We start from the raw sequence: 14,792 nt of genomic DNA, 5'->3' as shown, positions 1-14,792 counted from the left end.
AGTGTGACGCAATCGATTAAACAGTTGATCGATAAAGTAGGACGGCTGTAGGCCTAATGAAGTCATTGCGATGTAACGGTGAGCTATGGACATTTTATTTAAAGCCTCCGCGATACGCTGAATTGACTGCTGGGATCCCTTCGATACGATTCAGGCGTGCGATCGATATTGAATCGCCACACACAGGAATGGAATAGAACACGATCAGGGCTTTATTGTTTCCCCCTATTGTCACACCTTGCTCCCTGCGAAGGGAGCAAGCCTCAATCAAGACTTCTCCCATTTAGGAGAATACTGTTCCTCTCTTTTCCTATTTTCATTTTTATAATTAGCTCCGAAGTCAATGGGGGTAATGCTGAGTCAGATGTGTCTCTGCTATTTGCATCATTCAAAAGCTCACAAGCGCCCCACAGTGTAGTCGTTAAGTGCGGTATACCAGTGGGAAGTACATTTAATGGAAGATTATGACTTGAAAGAGACTATGGTAACACTAGGAGCAAAGGTAAGTTTCAAACATAACAGGGCAACTGCATCTCGAATGTTTCAGCCTACCATTTCAGTGTATGTTTACTATCTCGGGGGCTGTGTATTCACTCGCTTGAGGTCATCACACACAATCCCATAGCGATAATTGTTATCTATCTGGAGCAGTGTCCATCGCCAGCAATAACAATACTTGATCGATGATTCAGAACAAATTGCAACTAAGTTGAGCAGGAGACAGATGTCAGGCATCCGTCTGCCAGACAGCAGTGTTCGACCTACATTCATCCGTGCAGATATTATACATCACCCGCCCACTCTCATCGCCGCACAAGAATAGGAGCCGTATTATCGGTACGTTTATGTGCGGTTCATTTTTATCGTCTGCTGTACAGCGTAAATTTCATACACATATTTGCAGCTGTGAATGTAATCTGATCATATTGTCGTACTCGTGAGTTGTGAATGGATGTGTCAGTGGGTGTGCGAGGAAAAAAAAATCTTGTCGGTTTGTGCAATATGATTCTGTGACTTGTTGCTGTGCGTTACAAAGTCCCGAAGATATACAAGTGTCGCCAAAGGTCAACAGCGATATTGATATCAGTGTCCTGGCTCTATTTCATGCCACTGGAAGAGGACCTGTTGTATCATCACACTGAACATCATACTGATAAAGATTTTAGTTCGAGTTTTCATTTCAACAGATCAACGCATTAATTGCATGTTTACTCATTGTGCTTTAGTCACTTTGATAATCAGAACACATATACCTTTATCGTTATCTGGAATATTGATGTAGGCTGCATTGGTTGACCGGTATATCAATCTATGTGAAAGGAGACGATTTCTGAATTGTAAACATGGTTACTTAAAAACTAGAACCCGCCATGTTACAAAAATTGCTACGTACTTGGATTTATTGCACTGTGTACGTAGACAAACACTTTTGCGTGCATTTTGCATCCCCGAATTTTGGCCCCATATCAGAATTTGCGAAAGTTTCTCGCACTAAAAAAATTTAGAGTAAATTTCCAGCGATTTCGGAATCTCAGTAAGTTTTGATGTAAACGAGTAAACAGGGTTCCCTATGAGTATGAATCGGACGAGAACAGAATTGTCTGCATTCTTTTCCTCCGATTGCTTGTCTCTGTGGAGTCACTATTTACAGTATCTAGCCACTGGAACTAGAACTAGTCTAGAGTTGACGAACAATACACACACGCACCGACTGAAAAGGTCAAGCCCCACGTTTTCTCTGCGGGCTAGCATTGTTCAACGTAGTACACACATAATATGTACATATTCTTTTTGACAAACATGCGGGAAATCAAATTGTTGTATGATTTCTGTAGCGCATTCATATAGTGATGTTTAGGCCCATGAATCTCGTACCGTCCAAAGTGGCTTTTATTCTTCCCGCAAAATCTAAACTCAGTCTTCTTCAGGCTGTCTTTGTTTGTCTGTTTCTGTTTCATTCCTTATTTTGGAAGGTTTTCTTGTGAAAAAAAAAATGAGAAACAGCTGCCTTGTGTCATTCTATGAACGGTTGTGAACTTACTTGCCTATGGTCATTCGCTTTAGAGGGCCATGGCATAGCTATCAATATTAATCCCGATTTTGAGGGATGTACTTATTTGATATCCTATTCACCAGGACCTCGTCGGATTTTCAAGGGACACACTGGGGTCGAACTGTAGTGTTCAGTCTTTAAAGGTGAAATTTGATAGCGTGAATAACAGAGTGGTAGATATGGTATTCGTTGTCTTGGCTGGTGCTATGAAATACATATCCTTATATCACTATTCACCGTATTATAAACTTTCCTACCTAAATGTTGCAGTTCAATCTTTCCATTTGCAATCACTGTATACATGCGTTAAAGCCAGCTCGCTTATGTTGTGAAATTGCAATTTAGGATTCCAGAGCCTTAACTTCATTAAGTTTTGAACATCACAACAATCCTATGAAAATCCATGCACAGTCTGTGCGTAATGAATAATTACACAAAGTCAAAAGAAACAATTTAGTCTACCAGCTTTCTCAAAATTTAAACAATATCATATGAAAGTTTGATTCGGTTAAGGAAAACCTTACATTCAGTTTTAGCCATTAATCTTTATCCAGATCACCACAATCTTACCCAGTCAAGCTTAAGAAAAGTGAAAGATCACCTTTTCTCCTCTATTATGATAGCTTTATGGTGCTGTGGATATTCGAGTCTGTGCACGTACACATTACAGAGGCTCTAGGTTCAAGAGTGGCTGCATATCCCGCTTTGTAGAAGAAGATATCACACCGAATTCGAGGTCCCTTTGGACCCAGGCGTACAACCGGCTGCTCAGGTGCAATGATGGGTTAAGATTGTAAGAGGGCCCTTTGGAAGGCTAGTTCCCTGGCTGATGCTGTTCAACCAGCGAAAATCAAACATTTTTATTTTCCCTTGTTCTTCATCCCCTAATTTTCCTTCTCATCTTCATTGCCATTTATATCAATTATCAAAATAGTAATCAATGTTCAAGATTCTTCAATACTATCAACAGTATCTTAATCGTTGTTGTAATTCTAACTGCTACATTCAACTATATTTATTTTCATTTCAATGCTATCATAGAAAACCATCGGTAAAGGAAACGACACATGCACAGACATGTTATTATTCATACACACTCACGCAGCCGCTGCACCTGAAACGCGGACAAGCAGGCATACCATCGAATGAAAAACTGACATACAATGGCACCCGCGCCTAGAAAAAAAAAAAAAAAATATGTCGTTGCATTGATAGCGGGAATAATGTTTTATTAGTTTATGTCCTCCAAGGTCTTTATGTCAAATGAAAATTGCACCTCATGTTCATACATCCGATGATCATTGTTACCGAGGGCTTAGAATATGCCAAGCTTCCTCCCCCTTTGACACTGTGTGTTGTCACTTTGCATAATGAGCAAAGTGCTCGTATATCCGGCATCAACTCGCGTAGTTGTCTTAGCAACGGCAAAACATTGTTACTTGCTGCTGCAGTGCGATAGCGAAGAGAGTACAACAATCACTCTACGAGGATGAAAAACACCTTGATGTTTATCAAGCGTGACACATAATGATCTATGTATCCATATTTCTGTTATGAATTAGTGTAGGATCATCTCAGCCACAGTGCCTCTGTCGCACTTATAAGGTGATACTTGTAGCGTGATGTTTGCATTACTTGTGTGTGTGTGTGCGCGTGTGCGTGCGCGTGCGTGTGTGTGTATTCGAGCGAGTCCATGTGGTGACAGCCTCTGTCTGTATGTCTGTTTTGTCAGTTTGTCTGCCTTCTTTCTTTCTCTCTCTAATTTCCTTCACTCTGTCCTTGCTTTCATGCATTATGGTCTCTAGGGGTTGATACCGTGTAGTTGCAAGATTAAGGGGTAAATGAAAATTGCACACATTAATCAAGAACGTTTACATACACACAGACACACGGACACACGGACACACAGTGTACACACACACGCACACAAAGTAATTGACATTTGAATACGTCGGCATTCATTGTGATGTCATAATCGAAACAGATTAAGTTACGCTCTGAATCTTTTGTACTGAGTTTCGTGATTAATTTTATTTCTGACAAATGATAATTCAACAAGGTTTAGTTCTGTCCTACTCCAGTAACTGGCAGGGGTGCTGTCTGCATTGTTTCAATAATGATAATCATACAAGATAAGAACATTGGTGATAGACAATGATTGAATTCAAAACTCTTGTTATATCAACATTAATCACGTGACATTCACTGCTGTGTTTATAAGTCATATCTATTTTGTTTAGAGAGTCAGTTGTGTATCAAAATACACGTCATTTGCTATATTGATTAGGAAACTCTGTCAAACATTATGATCCATAGCATAATACATTCACATTGCGATCTTTCTGTACAACAATCACCACGCATTGCACGTAGTATTATGAGGATGACGTCATGATGTACATATCTTATGTATTGCAGATCATACATATATGTTGTAACAATTATCATTTCCAACAACTTTGTCTGTTTCTGTACAAACTTTAAAGTTTCAACATAAAATTGTATTTCCGTCCACGCTATTTTCCTTTATCAAAATGCTGTACTGATTTTAAATAACTTTGTGGGCAACTCATTATGAAAAATCTTTACTGTCATTGTATTTCTAATGATATGAAATAAAATAAATGAAATAAAATCAATTTGTATGCTTTAGAATATTATATCTTTTGTTATGTTATCAAATAAATATTATCTTCACTGCATGTCAGGGTCATAGGCCTAACCTTTGACCTCATCTCTCGCTGATGCTGCAGACACACACATTAGGTCACAAACCAGAGACGTTACTCATCGTAGATGGCGTCCCGGTTGCGTGAGGTCGCTACTCGCAGTGAGAGGGAAAGTTCTCTCTCAATCCTGAGCGCTGCCGGGGATCTCGTCGCATCGACCTCGGCCCTCTACGCCGACCTCGACTCGGCCCTACCCGATTTCGCGACTGCCCTCGATACCAGTCTGAGGGTCTTAGGTCAGAGTATTGAGAACGGGAGAAGGAAAGTTAATGGCGGTCAAGTTCTATCGCAAGGTAAACCCGGATACAATGAGACCATCAAAAATATCGATTAAGAATGGTATTTCCAAGCAGGGTGCTGGTTGCTGTTGTTGTTGTTGTTGTTGTTTTTTTTTCATCTCCAGCTTAACTATAGAGGCCAAAATACTTTCGAAAATAGTCGATACATGCTATTCGCAGGGCGTGTATGGTCATTTTGGATTACTTTACAAAATGTTATTGTATCAATGATTTATGTTAATGTTGTTGATGTTTCTTTATGTGGATGTACACGGTCATGCTAAAGCTTGTACCATGCTTAAAAATAATGAACAGATTGAGTAAACGAAGCATTGATGCACAATATTCACGGCAAAATGCATTATTTCCAACGTACGTTCAACTTGCCCACCGAGAGGCTACTAAAGAAATTCGTTAGAGGTAATGATATAGGACCCTATGTCAAATATGACTAAAAAGTAAATGTTCATCGTCATTCACACAGAGTCGCGGCAACTGCTTGGACAGCTCGCGACCGCTTTGTCTGACGTCAGCAGACATACATTCACCATGGCAACCAGTGACGCTAGCTTAGAAAGTTTTCTGCTCCCAGACAATCTCATGTCGATACGAGTCAAAATGCGTTTGGAGGAATTGGACCAACTTATCAAGGTAGACTTTCTCCATCTCTGTGTTCATTCTCGTTTTATTGTTTTGTCGTCCTTACTCAATAAGGGAGTTCATGCTTAGCGCATGTCTCATTTGACCCCTACACCACAGACTTTGAAATAACATGGACATGTGTTGTGATCAAGAATTCCTTGTTGAAGCATGGCATCTTCTATTAAACTAATAGTGATAAAAGGCATGGAGAGATTTTGCTAAACAGTGTTGATAAATGACATACACCTATACATTCTAAGTCCGAAACACATACATTGTACTTACATAATTCAGATTCTCATAGTTGCTCGAGACTTCTTTACATTTTAAAGTCAGTGGCAAATACACAGACATTTTCATTTGACGTTTGTTTTGCGCATGCGCAAATCACAACCGTGAACTCCCTTATTACATCCCATTCCATATTTTTACAGTTCATGTCACGCATATTTCATTTTTTTATTTCCTGTTATCTAATTTTATTCAGGTTTCATTCCTTACAACGTTGTGTACAATTTTAAACGCGACATTATGAGTAAAGGTATTTCAAATATTTACATCTGTAAATAAACTATTATGATGAAGGTAGTAACATTAAAACAAAATCATATGGAATTCATTATTGTTGCTTTAAACAATGGGGAAATCAAATGTGTTGGTTGTTGGAAACGGAGGGAACTCCTAAGCTTGTATATGTGACCGTGCACCTCAAAACGAACATAAAGTCGCACACACTGATTTTGCGTGAGGACTGAAAATAAGTGAAATGGGTCAACCTAGCCGAACTTGACTTTTTCATATTTTCTGAAAGAGTGGGTCTTCTTTTACATTATGCTAAAATTTGGTATCATAAAACGGGCAGGAAAGTGTGTTTTTTTTTAGCAGTTTATCTCGAACATTTTTGGTAGAATAGTGTGATTAGGTGTGTCTTTAGAATCCCTTTTTCATTTCTGAAAAACCTTGTCCACACTCTTCAATTTCAACTCTAATAACTTTCGAAAGGATAGTGCTACTGCTTTGAAATTTGGCATTAATTGTGGACAGAATGTGTTAATAAGGCATGCTTAATTTCACTTTAATCTGATAATCCTTTCATTGTTGTTACTCTGGTGGTTTACTTCCTGTTTTTTTTTGTCCCATTCATCGCACAGCCAGCACGATTTGGTAAAGATTAAGCGCTTGAATAGACATTGTACTTCAGAGCCTCTTTTCTCAGTTCACACTTTTCCTGAGTTTGTGCTTTCTTTCCAATATTTAGATAGGTTAGGAGAGTCCATTTGATTTGAGTTATACATCATTTTAAAGCTTAAAGTCTGCTCTTTCAGAATATGGTCTTAACTAAAAATTTGTTTTGAGGTGCAGGGTCACATATTCTAGTCTCGTCAGAAAGGAGAAAGATATAACAATATTTATAAGCAACGATTGATTATGACATAAAGCTGGAACGCATGATGTGTATCAAATAACATGAATCGGAACTCTGGGATGAAAAGAATGAAGGGAAAAAAGAATGAACACAAAACACGTACCCGTTGGACAATTATTGTATATTGTATGTAATACAATAAAGTACCGTCAATATGTTTAGATTCTTATACGACATAATTATTCTTTCATCACAAGATAATGGAACTGAAATGAAGCTACAGAAAAAAAAGATGCTGTTACTTGCAGAACCCATAATTAAATGAGCGACTAATTTAAAAGATAATGTGATTATACTAAGCACGAAATGGAATGGAAGTATCAACAATTCACATCAATGAATGTGACAACTAGTTGGAGACTTTTTCCTGAATAACTGTCACATTTTGCACCATTTTAGGGATTCCATGACGAGTTCTCGTCAAAGGATGAACGTCGCTCCAGCACGTCACAACTTCAAACAGATGATGGTGAGAATGATATGTGTTTATCCTTATTCTCCTGAAATAAATACCTGAATAATAATAAAAAAAAATGCAGTTCTAGTCCATTAGACAGAATTTCAAGTGAGCACTCAAGACAGATTGATAACGGGCATTAGAAGTACCCTGTACAAATAAGGCTGTATACTGTATATGCCGGTTATAAAACCGCAACGACGGATAAGCCGCATCCCGTCATTGGTGATGAAAGACAGAAAAAAACAAAAACAGAGGGATTTTGTTCTGATCAAAACTTCAGTTGTTTTTTTACGTCATTTTTTTTTTAATAAGAAACGTTGTTATTTGTACATGTTTCCATACGTTTCCTAACAATAATAATAATAGTAATGTAATAACAATCTGCACATTGCATAGTCCCATACATAATTATAAGTGTCGGTCCGGAATGTGATTCTCTTGAGTTATATAGAAAGACAATACAGTAATATGCTTGTTCTGGCGTATAGGCCTCGCCCCGACTTTACTGCTTGATTTTTGTTAAAAATGACGCGGCCTTATCGACGGCAAATACGGTAATTGTTATTGTTACTACCATAGACTATAAAGGAGTATTGATTAATTAACTATAATAATAAAGTGGTTCTGCCCTTGGGCCGTTTGTCCTCACTGCCAACTCATCCAGAGCGCACGTAACTGGTCGTCCATAAGTTTGCTTTCTTACAATTATGATTAACTTCAATTAAGTGATCTATTATTCATGGTGCTCGGATCCTCATATCCATTACATTGTATTGTCCAACCTTGAATGGGCGAACAGGCTAAGTCTCGACGCAGTATGACCTAAACAGTGATATCATTGCGATGTTAAAGTACATACTATAATCATGAATATGCCTATGCACATGTCTATACATAATTGTATTTCCCTACTATGTACATTTCGCGTGTAACGCTCTGCCCTACAGTCATTAGCGCAGGGTAAACAACAGGAGAATATTATCACTTTGGGGTCATCCCACAAGACCGACACCGAGTCATATAGCCCATGAGTACTACAGCCCACGAGTTCGACACTAGTCAGGTAAAGCCCATGAGACCTACACTAGAACAGCCCACGAGTTCGACAGATACAACACGGGGTTTTATTGTGTCGGTCTCGTGAGCGTTGTTTGCTTAGTGTAGAACTCATAAGCTGTATGACTTGTGAGCTGTATAACTCGCAGGCTGTACCTGCACCGAAAATATAGTTAGTTGTAGTTGTTGTCTTAATCTACATCTCATGTAGCCTTCCTCAAACAGGAGCTTTTACACTTCTATTTAAACTAAAGGTCATTGTAGGTGTTGGCTTGATTATATAAAGGAGACCTCCGGATGATTTTCAGACTTTTATATACGAACAACTATAAATTGGTTATACTGGGTAGTGAGTCTCAGAATTTGTAGTGATTCGGATGAGTATAAAAAGTGTTTTCAAAATTTATAACAAATCACAATGAACGAGGATGATGACGTGGCAGCCTCACTATAAGAATGCATGAGTGGGGGCTCCAGGAAGCAGAGCAAAAGAAGAAAGCATGCATAAATTCTACACAGGTGAACTTGTTAAGCACGTAGCATTGTCAAGGAATTGCATTGCTATACATTTCTGAAATATGTGAGGCTCCTATATCATCGTTTTCTTCGGTGTAATTTTGTTTTTGATTTTTTTAGAGTATTGATTTCTCTGCTCAAAGACCACAATAACTTCCACAAATCTATGCATGGAGCTGTTGATTTATGTATATGTCCTATTACATGATGTGGAATTATGAAAATCGTCTGGAATGCCCCTTTAATGTTCACAATAATTTCTTCCTTAAAAGGATGGCCGGGTTTTACTTTTGATAATGATCTTACAACAATATTCTTGTTATCGTCTGCAGCCAAGAACTTTTGGGACCTGCTGTTTGGAGGCCGGGAAGAAGTACGGAGTGTTTTCATTTTTCTTTAATCCTCTAATATTTCTGTGTGTCTTTCTCTCTTATTAAGTCCACTTTCTGAGGTGGCTGCACCTTCAAAGTCATGCTTAAGTTTCAAGCAGTTACAATGTGCATTATGAATTATCGATGTATAGTGCATAAATGACGTTGATTTTTTTTTTTTTTTATAATCATATATTACATTAATATCGCAGAGTAATACTGCCCAATTTGTTCTTTCAGATTCTAACTTTGAATCATTGATAACACGTGGCAATAAACACAATGTCCGTCTAGTAAATCTTACCATGCACTATCATGACTATAGTTTTGACATATTTTGTAAGTATATAAGTTTAAATAAGTGGAACACGCCAATGTGTCGGTATAGAAATCAGGCCCACTTTGAGATAGTATTGACAGCGAATTGGCCTGGAGCAGCATATCTGGACAACTTTGTGACAGAGTTTCAAAGGATTTTAGCCTTTTATTTTAGAGTTGACGTAAGACCCAGAGTATTAATGAATTCAAAGTCAATTAGGACATTAAGATTGATACCCCTGCTTCCTGGTTCCTCGAAAAAAAAAATGTAGAATTTCAAGTATTTTTCAAATATTTTGTCAGATATTATTCTTCCGCTGTTCTGTTCTGTTCATTTGACTTTTTTTTTCGGTAGAAAGTTAAATTTTCATTTTTTTTTTTTGCTGTAAAAATGAACGACAGTGTGTCCAAATATTAATAATTCAGATATTTTGAAGGCAAAATCACATTTTATGATAAAACTTCAAACAATGTAACAATTTACACGTCTATTGGTATATTCTTTCTCAAACAGTGTCAAGAAATCTACGACTGTAGTTCATTCAAGTGTGATATCTGCTTAAAGAATTTAATTCTTTTTCTCCACAACTCGTTGTTTCTTGTCCTTTTTAGGTTGAGCTCGGGGAATTTTACGAAACCATTACGACAGTGCTCGGTCGAGAGCCGCGATGTCCGCCCGAAAAGCTCTCCGCCTTTTTTGGCTGTAAGTAAGCCAGGCTTATACCTAGGCCGCTCGAATATTTGCCAGCAATATTAACCATCTACGTGCTATCTCGATTCTTGTCTGAGTGTGTTTTCATGTTGCTTATTATTTTTTTCTGGATGTGTTCTTTCTGCAATCAAATATCAGATATATTCAACAGTCTAAATGAACATTTGGTAAGGAAAAACAACTCAGGAACTTACAGTGCAATGCAAAACTTGTAGAACGTATTATTGTCTGTGTGTATGAATTAAACGACTCTAATAATTATATGTGAATAATGATAATCATCATTTTCATTATTTTATTATTATTACTATTATCGTCATCATCCTTAGCATCATCATCGTCATCATCATCATCATCATCACTATTATTCTCTTTATCGATCTTCATTACTTTTTTCTGTGTTAGGTGACCTGATAGACCCATTAAACTTCGATCGTTTCTCCTCGTTACTAAACACAAACCGCGTGAAAGCAGCGGATGAAAATTTCCTCACGGGAATCGCTGCCTCCGTGTCTCAGTACCTTAAAAGCCAAATCAGGATTGGTCATTTGCGAGACGCCATACCTCAGGGGGACTCAAATGAACCAATCAGACCGCTTGACTCACGAACTCGCTCGGTGAGTGTCGAAATGCAGCTTGGGTCTCCCTTCTCCCCGCGTGGTGACGGCTCTGACGGAAGCAAGACCTCACGAACGGGTGACCAATCAGGAACTTTGTGGCTCAAGAAAAAGATGGACACATGGTTTCGTGAGGTGAGGTGACAGATAAAGTAGCGCTCTTTCAAGTATCTTACCTCATACAGTTTATGTTTGTCTTCTACCGCTGTCCACTCCTTGGAGCAACACCTACTAGCAAACTCAGTCGAAACTCCAAAAGAGGTATAACCATAATTGGTTCTACATTTCACACATACGCTCTTCTTTACACATGTTACCCACCATCTGAGTTACGCTTCTCTCGTCACAAGGCGACGGATTTATGATGATATCAGCTCCATGGACTATTTAACGATATTACCGCTCTGGCAGGTTAAAGGAGTGAAGAAATATTTTGCAATGGACTAGAAGAAAATACAAGAAAAAGTTAGCGTTACCAATGAACTAGCTCTCTCGACATTGTGAAAGTTTGTTTTCATTATTTGAAACCCTTTCGTGGTTGCTTTCGTAAAAAAAAAAAAAAAAAGGAAAAATATTAAATCCAACTGACAAAACCGACAAAAGACAAAACCCTTGCAATTATTCATGCGCTCTTTACATTCTGCATTCACAACCTTCTTATTTTCTAACCCTTTGCCTTGACAGGTGGATCGAATATACAGGTAAGAAAATGATTTTTACTTTGTTTCCTTCTATTTCTTTTCCCGACCTTTAATCGCTATTTCCTGTTCGTTAGTATAATCTTAGAAGAAACCAGTTGACTATTTCTAAAACCGAAAACATTACTAAAATGTTCTTTTTTTTTTCTTATACGTGGTGTAAAAGTCGAAGCATTCTACCTTTTGAATAACTACTGTCCACACTGATTCGCCGAATGTTTGTTTTCAAGAGCTGAGCTGAAATATACAACAAACCATGTGCCATTGACTCTACTCTTCTGACGCAAAGGCCGATGAAAAATAATTGGGGAGTTGATATAGGGCACTTCAGAGAAGAAGAAAATGAGAAAGAAAAGAAAGAAATGAAGGTGTATCAGAACACAAGAAAGGGAAAAACACAAGAGGGAATTCACATGCAAACCATCCACGATCAAAGTTTTCTACCGTCTATTTCACTGCTGCTAGATTCTTTCACGGCGATATCAGCCGCGATGATGCGGAGTCTCTCCTAAGGGGGCGCCCTTCAGGCACATTTCTCCTCCGCTACAGCTCGGTCAACCCGAGTCGTTACTGTCTCTCCTTCGTTCACGCTATCCCCGTCCGCGACCACGACAGCTGCTTCTGGAAAGAGAATATCCGACGTCGTGACGTCATCATACATCACGAACTTCTCTGCACAAGTATGTCCATGGTGTTATTTCCTAAGGCTGTCGTGACAAAGTGACCATATAAACATCAATTCAACCTAGCCTTGAACTTCAAAAGGTTAACCAAAAAGTCAAAAGAATTGCGATTATTTTGTTACAAACCTGAGAAACTCCACAGGCGGTTATTCGATGGCTTGGAGAATATCATGCCCTCCCACTTAACCCGACGTTTGTGCGATGGCTTTTAGATGCCCGATCCGATTTTATGTTTATATAATCAGAGTCAATTTTGAATAAAATTTCCTTTATCCTGCGTCATTTTTGCTCATCATTGTGTTTTCATGTAGCCTTCGTATGTGTCGTTACTGTTCCATCGTGGTACCTTCTGTTAGAATTGATGTTTGGCCGACTTCGCACGAAATTGAAAAGTCCATAATTTATTCGTTTTGCCCTTTTGTGTCATTTTCGATACAATGTAATGATTGCATTATTATATTGTTCTGGGCAGTGAACAGCAGTCACCGGTAAATGATCTTCATGTTGGGATGGAAAAGATGATGCTGGAATGATGCTATGGTGATTAGCAGCACCACTAATACCTTTCGAACTATCAGTAAGGCACATGTAATAGTGGCACAGAATGCTATAGCTGCAGCTGACAGGTACACATAGCCTTTGATCGTTTTTTGTTCTTGCTGTTGTTGTTATTGCTGTTTTTTGGTGTATTTTTCTTGGGTGTAGTACTCTTTGGATGGGTCGCGAATCAAAAGTCTGCCAATGCACAATAGAAGGCTTTAGATTTTGACGCGTGGACGTTCAGATGGGTAAAAAAAAAAAACATGTTCTGAGCATGCGCAGAAGCGCGCATCAAGTCGATCTATTTGTAGCTTGCGTCGTCGTAGGAGAGCTACGGCATCTACATCTACAAGGTTCTGAAGCAGAGTTTTTCACTACGCGTACTGGGCTATTTTTACGTCCGCACAGTTTGCAACTTAGAGAACTACTTCATGCACCGATCATATGGGGCGCCATTTTATTCTTTATACGTTGCGTCCCAGCGTAATCTAAAGCTACTTTTCTACACGACGCAGGGGAGACTGAGGAGAACGTCCAGCGCACTCGTCGTCACAAACGTCCGCGCGTCAAAATCTAAAGCTAACTAATGTATAATTCTGCAGCAACCCTTTCAGTAAGCTCGCTTGTTTATACATGACATTACTTTCTCTTCCAACTCTAGACGTTAAAGAAGCGACGAGTCCGCGACAATCAGCAGATGACATCACGAGGAGTTTTACCCTAGCTGACGTCAGTCCACGACGGCCTAGAAAGGGTGCAGTCAATGGAAAGAAAGGTAAGAAAGAGGGCGCTATTATACCAAAAATCTGAACCCTTTCTGTGCCAGAGACGTTGGTCAGACAGGGTACAATGCTTTGCGTTTTCTGTGCTAATAGGAACTCAAATCACACGACGGGTTAGACAGGGTTGTAAAAAGGGTTGAAATTCCATCGAACAAAGTAATCTGCGTCGCAGAGTTATTATTTTTACATAATTTTTAAGCTTTTTGTATTTAGGCCTACGCTTATGTGTCCGTGTGTCCATAGTGTTTAACCGACAAAAACTGAGAGTTACTTTCATAAAAGAACACATAGAATTGTCAAACCACAAAAAAAAAACCAAACACACAAACAAAACAAAACCAGAATGATACATAGATTATAAGGATGACAAAATGCATTTACTTTCCTTGAACTGTTCTCGGTGGTTCCTGAGATACGATTATATTGAAGCAAATAATATTGTGTCATTCTCTATGCTTTGTTGATAGAGGGGCCCATATACAATGTAGTCAAGCGCTCTTTCAATATTGTCGGAAAAAGTTATGAAATTCTTTATATGAGCTCTTTGAAAAAATTGTTCTAAAATAATGACATCGCAGCTTGTTGTAGAGTTCTCAACTTGTGAGGACGACACATTGAAAAGACCGCAAATTCTGAATACTAGTAGACTGTTTTATCTTTCGAAGCAGGTAACGTGATACCTCCCTGATTAATCTTTCTGCATTTTTTTAAACATAAATGTAAGACAAACTTTCCCCTTACCAAGGGCTCTCTTCCCCCATGTTCCCTCTCTCTTTCTTCCCGCCACCAGCCTTTGGCTCTCTGCACCAAGTCATCAAGTCGGGGGCTCTGTTGGAGGAGACGCTGAGGCCACCCAGCGGGCAACGCTTGCTAGAGATACCTAGATAGCTCCTGCGGGAAATAGGAACTTA

General features: G+C 38.8%; 1 protein-coding gene across 1 annotated transcript; it reads left to right on the top strand.

Annotated features, from left to right (window-relative positions):
* The first annotated feature begins 4,832 nt into the window (after positions 1-4,832).
* On the top strand, positions 4,833-14,792 carry LOC140229960 (uncharacterized). Its single transcript, XM_072310160.1, has 10 exons — positions 4,833-5,075; positions 5,545-5,711; positions 7,528-7,597; positions 9,493-9,533; positions 10,462-10,552; positions 10,967-11,313; positions 11,863-11,879; positions 12,342-12,556; positions 13,761-13,874; positions 14,672-14,792. The coding sequence occupies exons 1-10, from the start codon at positions 4,850-4,852 to the stop codon at positions 14,767-14,769; spliced, it is 1,386 nt and encodes a 461-aa protein (XP_072166261.1). The 5' UTR covers positions 4,833-4,849; the 3' UTR covers positions 14,770-14,792.

The sequence above is a fragment of the Diadema setosum genome, chromosome 6 (assembly GCF_964275005.1).
Source record: "Diadema setosum chromosome 6, eeDiaSeto1, whole genome shotgun sequence".
Taxonomy (NCBI): domain Eukaryota; kingdom Metazoa; phylum Echinodermata; class Echinoidea; order Diadematoida; family Diadematidae; genus Diadema; species Diadema setosum.
This window is presented reverse-complemented; position numbering and strand designations above follow the sequence as displayed.

Coding starts and splice junctions, on each gene's coding strand:
- LOC140229960 (XM_072310160.1), top strand. CDS start 4,850: ATGGCGTCCCGGTTGCGTGAGGTCGCTACTCGCAGTGAGAGGGAAAGT. Junction 5,712..7,527: donor AATTGGACCAACTTATCAAG/GTAGACTTTCTC, acceptor GCACCATTTTAG/GGATTCCATGACGAGTTCTC. Junction 12,557..13,760: donor TCACGAACTTCTCTGCACAA/GTATGTCCATGG, acceptor TTCCAACTCTAG/ACGTTAAAGAAGCGACGAGT.